Source organism: Pseudoliparis swirei, chromosome 15 (genome assembly GCF_029220125.1).
Source record: "Pseudoliparis swirei isolate HS2019 ecotype Mariana Trench chromosome 15, NWPU_hadal_v1, whole genome shotgun sequence".
Lineage (NCBI taxonomy): Eukaryota > Metazoa > Chordata > Actinopteri > Perciformes > Liparidae > Pseudoliparis > Pseudoliparis swirei.
Window position 1 is genome coordinate 2060794 of NC_079402.1, and position 11256 is coordinate 2072049.

Consider the following 11256-nt stretch of genomic DNA (forward strand, 5'->3'; position numbering starts at 1 on the left):
AAACTGGTGGTTCCATGTAGATATTGTGAGAGAAAATACATCTTCCATAACTGATGTTTTATTCTGGTGTAGAACCAGTGGTAGATATTTTAGTCATTCTGACATATAATAATAATAGTAATGCTTTTTATTTATAAAGCAAAAATAATCTGAGTGTTAATGTCGGGCTTTCCACAATACCAAATATTCCAGTATCTTTAATATGGAGTCGTGCTTTATGAAAAAAGCTTTTTTTCATGATGAATGCCTTTTTACATTTTTTTATTAATGCCTAAATTCAGAAAACATGTATTAGAGTAGTGCTTTTAGAACCTGAATATGTAACGTTACATTACTATTAGTGTAATGACTGAACATGTGATTCCTCCAAAGATGTAAATGAACATTAAGAAAAAATAATGTAAATCCAGATTTAAAAAGAGTTTAATGACCTCTTAATGATGAATTATTAGATTAAAGTTGTGTTATTGTTTTGTTCATTCCCACGTGTCTATGTTTGTGTTTTAATGCAGTGGCCACAGTCGATACTTTATCTAATTTGCAAAGATAAGCGCCCTCTCGTGGTCGTTCCCTCTAACTGCAACGGAATCTACCACGTGATCTCAGAGCACGTGAAGGCGACGTGCTGTGACGTCATCACGTACGGCCGTTGCCCCGGACACGGTGTGAACGCACTTGTCCCGGTGTTCGTCAACTTTAAAGGAAAGTCCAAATATAACTAACTGTGAGTACAACTTGGAGTATTACTTTAAACTTGTTGGGGAGTTGTTCCTGATCCGATGTGAGGTCAAAGGTCAGGGATGTTGTAATCTGATGCTGGGCTATACTAGCTAAATAAACTGAATTGAATAGTTTATTTTAACCGAGTTAAAAGTTGAGTTATAACGTTGTCTTCTCTTTTCAAACTCGTATTATTAACAATAAAGAGAACATGTTAGTTACATATTAAAGGGGAATATCAAGTGAAATCACCTAAATCTACTTAAAGTATCCGATACACACGCGGCCGTTAGCTAGCTGTCGCACCCCGTGACTCACTCTCAACCAATCAGAATGCTTGATTGCATCTCCCCGTATTTTAATTTGATATGTCTTATTAATATTTCCTTAAATGTATATGTATTTATATATATATATATACATATTATTTACATATATGTATGTATATGGACATATATAAAATGCATATCAATTTGTGAAAATATGAATAATATATTAACAAGACATATCGTCGTTTATGTAAAACCTCACATTTAGTCCCAAGAGATGGAGTCAGAAAGAGAGGAGACGCTAAAGGAGGAGGAGGAGGAGGAGGAGAGGGTCAGCGGAGGAGAGCCGACGAAGGAGGAAGACAATGAGCCGCTCCATGGTTCAGCTGCTCGTGAGCTTCTGTGAGTAAATATACACACACACACACACACACACACACATACACCCACATACAGTCACAAACACACACTCTCTCACACACACACACACTGTCACACACACTCACACACACATGTTTTCATTTGGAGTAATTATAGAACAATGGTTTCGGTTGAGTTGTATGTCCATGGTCCTGCTCCTGGAGTCCGTGGTTGTGTTGACCTCGCCGTTGACCTCACCGTTGACCTCGCCGTTGACCTCACTGTTGACCTCACCGTTGACCTCACCGATGACCTCGCCGTTGACCTCGCCGTTGACCTCACCGATGACCTCGCCGTTGACCTCACCGATGACCTCACCGATGACCTCGCCGATGACCTCGCCGTTGACCTCACCGATGACCTCTCCGTTGACCTCACCGTTGACCTCACCGTTGACCTCGCCGATGACCTCGCCGTTGACCTCGCCGATGACCTCACCGATGACCTCTCCGATGACCTCACCGTTGACCTCACCGATGACCTCGCCGTTGACCTCACCGATGACCTCTCCGATGACCTCACCGTTGACCTCTCCGATGACCTCGCCGATGACCTCGCCGTTGACCTCACCGATGACCTCACCGATGACCTCACCGTTGACCTCACCGATGACCTCGCCATTGACCTCACCGATGACCTCGCCGATGACCTCGCCGATGACCTCACCGTTGACCTCACCGATGACCTCGCCGTTGACCTCACCGATGACCTCGCCGATGACCTCACCGTTGACCTCACCGTTGACCTCGCCGTTGACCTCTCCGATGACCTCTCCGATGACCTCACCGATGACCTCGCCGTTGACCTCACCGATGACCTCACCGATGACCTCGCCGATGACCTCGCCATTGACCTCGCCGATGACCTCACCGTTGACCTCGCCGTTGACCTCTCCGATGACCTCGCCGTTGACCTCACGTGTCTCATGTGCTGCTGCAGCCTGAAGCTGGAGCAGGAGGCCCCCGAGTCCCACCGGCTGAACTCCCACAACGAGAGCCGGCTGCTGGCCGTGGCCGCCAGCTTCCAGCGCCAGTTCTCTCAGCTGCACCCCGCCCGCAAGCCGCTGCTGCTGAGCCCCCTCAACGAGTGTGGCGTTCAGGTGACGCGGGACAATCGCGTGACCTCTTGCTTTGCTTTTTAAATGGTTATCTCCGAGAAACAGATTATTAAAATGTGAATTTACACGGGACTGAAATATGGGCCTGAAGGAGGTGCACTTCAGCCTCGTGTGGACAAACGGAGAATTACAACAACAAACGGGCAGGCAGATGAGACGGCTTGGCCTGCTGCTCCTCTGTGTTTCTACTGTGGAACTCGTCTGTTTCTACTGTAGAACTTGTGTGTTTCTACTGTGGAACTCGTCTGTTTCTACTGTAGAACTTGTGTGTTTCTACTGTGGAACTCGTGTGTTTCTACTGTGGAACTCGTGTGTTTCTACTGTAGAACTCGTCTGTTTCTACTGTGGAACTCGTCTGTTTCTACTGTGGAACTCGTGTGTTTCTACTGTGGAACTCGTGTGTTTCTACTGTAGAACTCGTGTGTTTCTACTGTGGAACTTGTGTGTTTCTACTGTAGAACTCGTGTGTTTCTACTGTAGAACTTGTGTGTTTCTACTGTGGAACTCGTCTGTTTCTACTGTAGAACTCGTGTGTTTCTACTGTGGAACTCGTCTGTTTCTACTGTGGAACTCGTGTGTTTCTACTGTAGAACGCGTGTGTTTCTACTGTGGAACTCGTGTGTTTCTACTGTAGAACTCGTGTGTTTCTACTGTGGAACTCGTGTGTTTCTACTGTGGAACTCGTGTGTTTCTACTGTGGAACGCGTGTGTTTCTACTGTGGAACGCGTGTGTTTCTACTGTGGAACTCGTGTGTTTCTACTGTGGAACGCGTGTGTTTCTACTGTGGAACTCGTGTGTTTCTACTGTGGAACGCGTGTGTTTCTGCTGTAGAACTCGTGTGTTTCTACTGTGGAACTCGTGTGTTTCTACTGTAGAACTCGTGTGTTTCTACTGTGGAACTCGTGTGTTTCTACTGTGGAACTCGTGTGTTTCTACTGTAGAACTCGTGTGTTTCTACTGTAGAACTTGTGTGTTTCTACTGTGGAACTCGTCTGTTTCTACTGTAGAACTCGTGTGTTTCTACTGTGGAACTCGTCTGTTTCTACTGTGGAACTCGTGTGTTTCTACTGTGGAACTCGTCTGTTTCTACTGTGGAACTCGTGTGTTTCTACTGTGGAACTCGTGTGTTTCTACTGTGGAACTCGTCTGTTTCTACTGTGGAACGCGTGTGTTTCTACTGTGGAACGCGTGTGTTTCTACTGTGGAACTCGTGTGTTTCTACTGTGGAACGCGTGTGTTTCTGCTGTAGAACTCGTGTGTTTCTACTGTGGAACTCGTGTGTTTCTACTGTGGAACTCGTGTGTTTCTACTGTGGAACTCGTGTGTTTCTACTGTAGAACTCGTGTGTTTCTACTGTAGAACTCGTGTGTTTCTACTGTGGAACTCGTGTGTTTCTACTGTGGAACTCGTGTGTTTCTACTGTGGAACGCGTGTGTTTCTACTCTCACAGAAGTTCGTGTCCACGACTCTCCGGCCCACGACCACCGGCCTCCTGAAGCTACGCACCTGGGCCGGCTGCGCCTCCTTCGTGGCCGACTTCCTGTCTCTGGAGCCGCTGGAGCCGCTGGTGGACCCGGTGAGCTTCAGTCTGATGCAGAGTGTGTGTGTGTGTGTGTGTATAGATGTGTGTGTATCTATATGTTAGTACATATGTGTCTATGTGTGTATATATATATATATATACACGTGTGTGTATACATGTATATCTCTGTGTATCTATATGTGTGTGTATCTATATGTGTATATGTACGTGTGTATATACGTGTGTATATTCGCATGTGTGTGTGTGAGCATATGTGTGTGTGTGTGTCTATATATGTGTGTGTATATATAGAATGTATGTATCTATACATATATGTGTGTGTATCTATATTTGTGTATCTATATATACATGTGTGTATGTGTGTGTATCTATACGTGTTTATATATATATATATGTATGTGTGTGTGTGTGTGTGTGTGTATCTATACGTGTATATGTATATATAGATATATGTATATGTATATGTGTGTGTGTGTGTGTAGCCCAGGTTCCTGCTCTCCTCCAGCCTGGTGCTCCAGGCCCAGAGGGCTTCCTGTCTGGCCTCCAGCACCCTGCTGTGCAGCCTGTTGCTCGGCAACAACTACGATGCGTACTGCGTGAGCGGCTACACCGTCAGGGAGGTGTGTGAGCTGGACCGCAGCGCGCTGCACTGCCCCCTGCTGGACGTGCAGGTACCTGTACAGGACTGGAGTAGGACACGTGTGTGTGTGTGTGTGTGTGTGTGTGTGTGTGTGTGTGTGTGTGTGTGTGTGTGTGTGTGTGTGTGTGTGTGTGTGTGTGTGTGTGTGTGTGTGTGTGTGTGTGTGTGTGTGTGTGTGTGTGTGTGTGTGTGTATCCGGAGACAAAGCCACAGGAAGATAACACAGAGGTGTGTTATCAGTCTTTGATGCTCTGGTATGGCCGTGTGTGTGTGTGTGTGTGTGTGTGTGTGTGTGTGTGTGTGTGTGTGTGTGTGTGTGTGTGTGTGTGTGTGTGTGTGTGTGTGTGTGTGTGTGTGTGTGTGTGTGTGTGTGTGTGTGTGTGTGTGTGTGTGTGTATGAAGGGGGCGGGACATGTTCAATGTGTCTGGGCTTTGATTGACAGACGGAGGTCGCCGAGCAGGAGTCTCCGGAGGACAAGTACTTGGTGAAACCTCAGAAGGAATTCAAGAGTCGGTTTCTGACGCAGCAAGAAGAGAAGAAGAAGCAGCAGGAAGCAGAGCGCCAGAGGAAGCAGGAGGTAACCAGAACAACCAAGAGCCGCGGCGCCTGAACCCCCTCCGACCTCCGACCTCTGACCTCTTCCTTCACCAGCAGGAGATGGAGCAGCGACCCGCCGACCCCCTGTGGGGCCTGCGGGTGCACTGCTGGGTTCTGGTGCTGTCGGGCTGTCGGGGCGTCGAGGAGAACTTCTTCATCGACCCGCTGAGCGGGAGCTGCTTCGCCACCGGCCACGAGCACTTCCTGGGCGTGGAGAGCGTGTGGAACGAACTCAACTACTACGTCAACATGCAGGACTGCAGCCGCGGCTGTGCTGTGAGTCCACGGCCGCGAAGACACGCCACGTCTGTCCAGACGTGTCTACATGTGTGTGTGTGTGTAGGACATGACCTTTGACCTGGAGGATCTGGCGACGTGGGAGCCGCTCCTCTACGGAGCGATCAGCAGGAAGCAGATTCTGCTGGAAGTTGCTAAGAGCAAAGAGGTCGAGATGATGAGCAAAACCACCCATAGTCCTGAGGAGGTGTGTGTGTGTGTGTGTGTGTGTGTGTGTGTGTGTGTGTGTGTGTGTGTGTGTGTGTGTGTGTGTGTGTGTGTGTGTGTGTGTGTGTGTGTGTGTGTGTGTGTGTGTGTGTGTGTGTGTGTGTTATACCCTCATCTTGCGTAAAATTTCGCGAACATTTACACTTTAGTCACCTTTACATAATGCCTCATTTGCATATTTAAAAATTTCATAAAACTCCTTAAGAACTGTGTCTGAAGCTTTCTGCAGAGGGGTCAGAGCCTCATTCATACACATTTTATTAATACTATATCTTATGAAGCTTTATTACATTTCACCTCCTCAAACCGCCGCTGTCCGTTCTGCAGCACCAGGCGGGGCGCCGGATGCTTTGGATGCCGCGATCCTGGATCAGTCCCATCAGGATCTCAAAAGAAGGTGAAGAAGAAGGTTCCTCTGTTCCCGTCACAGTAAAGATGGAGGACTTGACAAAGCTCTTCCTCCTCAGACCTGGAGAGACGCTGGCCGGGCCGGCAGAACCTGACCCGCTACAGGAAAGCCAAGCTGGAGGCGTTCGCTCCGTACCTGATGTCACACGGCCTGGTTCAGAGGCTGACCACATACAGGGACCTGGCCTGTGAGTGGACCCTCATGTGTTACAGCTGCATTATCTCTCCTGACCACCAGGGGGCGGCTCCTCCGGTTGTATAGAAGTCTCTGCTTCATGTGTTAAAGCTGCATTCTCTCTACTAACCACCAGGGGGCGGCTCCTCTGGTTGTATAGAAGTCTATGCTTCATGTGTTATTTTTTTAAATAATACAGTATTTTATTTGTTTTCATTACAACGTGTGTGTGTGTGTGCGTGTGTGCGTGTGCGTGTGTGTGTGCCTGTGTGTGTGTGTGTGTGTGTGTAGGCACTGAGGAGCTCACGGTGAAGGAGTGGTATCAACACAGAGACGACCGCCTGGAGGAGGTAGAGGTCAACAAGGTCGACGGCTTCACCATCGAGCGCTTCAAACGTGGACGACGTTTTCACCTTTTACGTAAATATTAATAACGATATAATATTAATGTTAAAGTCAAACATTCTGGGGAAGCCGACCGGCTGCTGGACGCGTGAAGCCTCCTCCTCAGTCCACAGGTTCTCGTCCCAGAGCGGTGAGCACGAGATGCTCTTCAGCAGCGCTCACATGGAGGATCTGGTGAGGAGGCTGCTGTTGCCGGGCGAAATGACGGAGACCTTCAACGGCCGCGGGGACCGCCTGTTCTACCGACACGTCGTCTTAGAAGACCAGCAGCCAAAGGTGTATATATATATATATATACATATGTATATATGTATATATATAAATGTATAAATATGTATGTAAATAATATATATACATACATATATATATATAAATGTATTAATATATATGTAAATATATATATATACATTTATATAGACATCCATATAAATATATATATACGTAAATATATATATATACATAAATATACTCTATATATACATGTATGTATGTATATACGATATAGACCAATGTATATGTATATACATATATATGTTTATGAGGATGTTGAAGATGATGATGATGATGATGATGGTGATTGGTGTGTGTGTGTGTTCGTGCAAACAGAAAGTGGTGGAGCATTTCCACAGGAACCAATCCAAACTGGCCTCCGATGACGTGGCCAAGCGAGTGTTCTTATTGGACCTGAACCAGATCGAGTTGACCTACCATCTCGAGGACGACGGGTTCATCGCCGCGACGAGGAGCATCGATATTCCGAATCTGCGCACGCTGACGAAGATGGACTTGGCCCGGGACACGGCCCAGCTCCAGATGGAGAGGGAGAGGGAGACGGGGGTGGCCCGCTGCTCCAGGGTACAGAACACAGGAGGAGGAGCCTGACTGAGCTGCTTCTGAGAGATCGTGTGTGTGTGTGTGTGTGTGTGTGTAGGTGGAACCCTCTCCGAAGCCCCTGAAGCATCTGTCCACCATTAAGATGCTGTACCACCTGATGGACGAGGAAGAGAAGATGCTTTTACAAATCGAAGATTCCCTGAAAGAGGTATAAAAAAAGATGAAGGTGATGGGGTCACCACTACTCACACACACTGGGGTCTCCACCACCAGGTGATGAGGTCTCCACCACCAGGTGATGGGGTCACCACTACTCACACACACTGGGGTCTCCACCACCAGGTGATGGGGTCTCCACCACCAGGTGATGGGGTCTCCACTTTAATCTCCCGTGTGAGCAGATGAGAAAGTCCTGGCCTGCAGAGTGAAGGAGAAGCAAGACGTCCGGCTTCACTTCTCCCCGTGGACGGCAACCGGAGAAGCCAGGGCCCGCAGCCAGAGACAGGATATGGTGAGACCCCCCCCCCCCACACACAAACACACATTGTCACCAATGTAATACTCGGTAAAAGGTAAGGCTTGGTGGGAACACACCTTCACCGCCGTAGGAGCGCCAGGCTGCCGAGGAGCAGCTGTGGCTGCAGCAGAGGAAGACGGACTTCCTGGCTCCCTTCCTGCTCCGGCTGGACGGCCCCGAGACGCTGAGCGCCGCCGACGCCGAGCGGCTCCACCGGGACGTCGTGGCCGACGGCAAGCAGAGGCTGCTGGAGAAGGCCGAGCTCATTCAGACGCTCTGGGAAGAGGTACCGTTACTACTGCAGAGACACTACTACAAAGAGACACTTCATAACTACAGAGACACTTCATAACTACAGAGAGACACTTCATAACTACAGAGAGACACTTCATAACTACAGAGACACTTCATAACTACAGAGACACTTCATAACTACAGAGAGACACTTCATAACTACAGAGGGACACTTCATAACTACAGAGAGACACTTCATAACTACAGAGGGACACTTCATAACTACAGAGACACTTCATAACTACAGAGACACTTCATAACTACAGAGAGACACTTCATAACTACAGAGGGACACTTCATAACTACAGAGAGACACTTCATAACTACAGAGGGACACTTCATAACTACAGAGATACACTTCATAACTACAGAGACACTTCATAACTACAGAGGGACACTTCATAACTACAGAGAGACACTTCATAACTACAGAGGGACACTTCATAACTACAGAGAGACACTTCATAACTACAGAGACACTTCATAACTACAGAGAGACACTTCATAACTACAGAGGGACACTTCATAACTACAGAGACACTTCATAACTACAGAGACACTTCATAACTACAGAGAGACACTTCATAACTACAGAGAGACACTTCATCACTACAGAGACACTTCATAACTACAGAGAGACACTTCATAACTACAGAGACACTTCATAACTACAGATAGACACTTCATAACTACAGAGAGACACTTCATAACTACAGAGACACTTCATAACTACAGATAGACACTTCATAACTACAGAGAGACACTTCATAACTACAGAGACACTTCATAACTACAGATAGACACTTCATAACTACAGAGAGACACTTCATCACTACAGAGACACTTCATAACTACAGAGAGACACTTCATAACTACAGAGACACTTCATAACTACAGATAGACACTTCATAACTACAGATAGACACTTCATAACTACAGATAGACACTACATAACTACAAAGAGACACTACATAACTACAAAGAGACACTACATAACCACAAAGAGACACTACATAACTACAAAGAGACACTACATAACCACAAAGAGACACTACATAACTACAAAGAGACACTACATAACCACAAAGAGACACCACATAACTATATATATACACTCCATAACCACAAAGACACACTTCATAACTACACAAAGACACTTCATAACTACACAAAGACACTCCATAACTACAGAGACACACTTCCTAGCGGTTCGGTGTACGATGTGTTCAGGGGACCCGGGCGCTGCAGATGAAGCAGCAGTCGTTCCAGGAGAACCAGTCGTTCCAGGAGAACCAGTCGTTCCAGGAGAAGCTGCAGCAGGACGAGCACGACAGCTACTGCTCTGAGAAGACGCTCCAAATACACGTCGCCAAGCAACGCCTCCGCATGTAGGGCAGCACAGCGTTCACACGCCCACCTCCTTCATGACGCAGAGCGGCGAGGCGGCGGGCGTCTCATTATGTCTGTGTTTGGTTTCAGGCACATGGAAGCAGCTCCTCTGGAGCTCCAGAATTTGACTGTGAGGCTGAGGAACGACCCTCGCCTGGCCCCTCACCTGGCCCCTCGCCTGCCTGCTCTTTAAATACTGAAGTGCATGACTCATGTGCTCAGACTTTCCTCAAGAGCCTCATTCATAAATCCTCGCATATGGTTATTGTATCAATTGGCTTCAGTGCAATTCATTCAAACAGGAGTATTTATATATGATATGTTATATATAGGAAGGTAAAGTAATTTGATTACTCATCAAGTGTCGTCAGTGCGGGAGTCCATTCACCGATACTCTACGCATTCAGAGATGTATATTTTGTTTTGCACAGTAATAAAGCAAACACATGTTCATTCATATATAGAAACATTCATGTTACTGTACTCATGATTGAATAGATGTAACCTACTTTTTGACCTGTTTTATCATACCAAATTATATATGGATTGTATGTAATAATGCCATTACCCCCCCCCCCCTCCCCACACACACACACACTCCCTCCTCCCCATTAATGCTAAATGGAAGATGGTCCAGGTGCATTTCTTCTATTCAAAACAAATCAAAATCTGTTAAAGTTTGGTAAATCCTCTATAAAAAAGGCATGCCCAAAACACAGGTAGGCATATTGGGTCATACATTGATAATCAGATGATGTCATCACAATTTGCCTGGCAGTGTTCTTTCTTTTAAATCACACCATTTATAAATGATATGTATACCATAAAATGACACTTAATTATTATGTACGACACTATGTCATTTGTATTAGACTATGTTGAATGTTTGTATGCACAACTTCATCGTGACATACTCCACTGTGACATTTTTGGTAAGTGCATTTTCACTTCTGTCAGTACCTAAAATCTATTAAAAACAAATGATGCAGTTGCTGTGGCCCTGGAGGTTTTAGAGTTTAACAAGCTCCCAACTTGCTGTTCAAAAGTGGTTTTATTCTTCAGTTGTCGTTATTTCTTGCTTCCCGAACAACACATGGTCAAATACATGATGTTTACAACGAGGAGGGATGGATAGAAATACACAAGCATTGTGCGCCGATCGCCGGTGATCGATTCTGCGCAGGACTGGCTCATCTCGAACGAACCGATATGGGTTTAAGGCATTAGATCTCGCGAGAACTTCTCAACGAGACTTCACAAGACATCTCGTGGATATCGAAGGCTCGACTTCCTTGTTGACTTGGGTGCGCCGATCAAGGGAACTTAAAAAGGCGAATCTGTTTTGATCTTTGATGGGGGCGTGTCCGAGGAACGATGAAAGCCATAACAAGGGACGAATTGATGACGTGAGTATTTATTCTA

At 46.5% G+C, this 11256-nt stretch overlaps 1 protein-coding gene across 1 annotated transcript; it reads left to right on the top strand.

Moving 5' to 3' along the window:
• Positions 1-670: 670 nt before the first annotated feature.
• On the top strand, positions 671-10882 carry ccdc135 (coiled-coil domain containing 135). Its single transcript, XM_056432453.1, is given in 18 exon segments — positions 671-724; positions 1258-1391; positions 2349-2508; positions 3978-4103; positions 4553-4741; positions 5154-5288; positions 5363-5584; positions 5652-5792; positions 6140-6209; positions 6280-6408; positions 6687-6815; positions 6907-7076; positions 7407-7580; positions 7660-7860; positions 8041-8145; positions 8243-8437; positions 9676-9833; positions 9925-10882. Coding segments are annotated over 17 exon segments (2532 nt in total). The 5' UTR covers positions 671-724; positions 1258-1266; the 3' UTR covers positions 10028-10882.
• Positions 10883-11256: the final 374 nt, after the last annotated feature.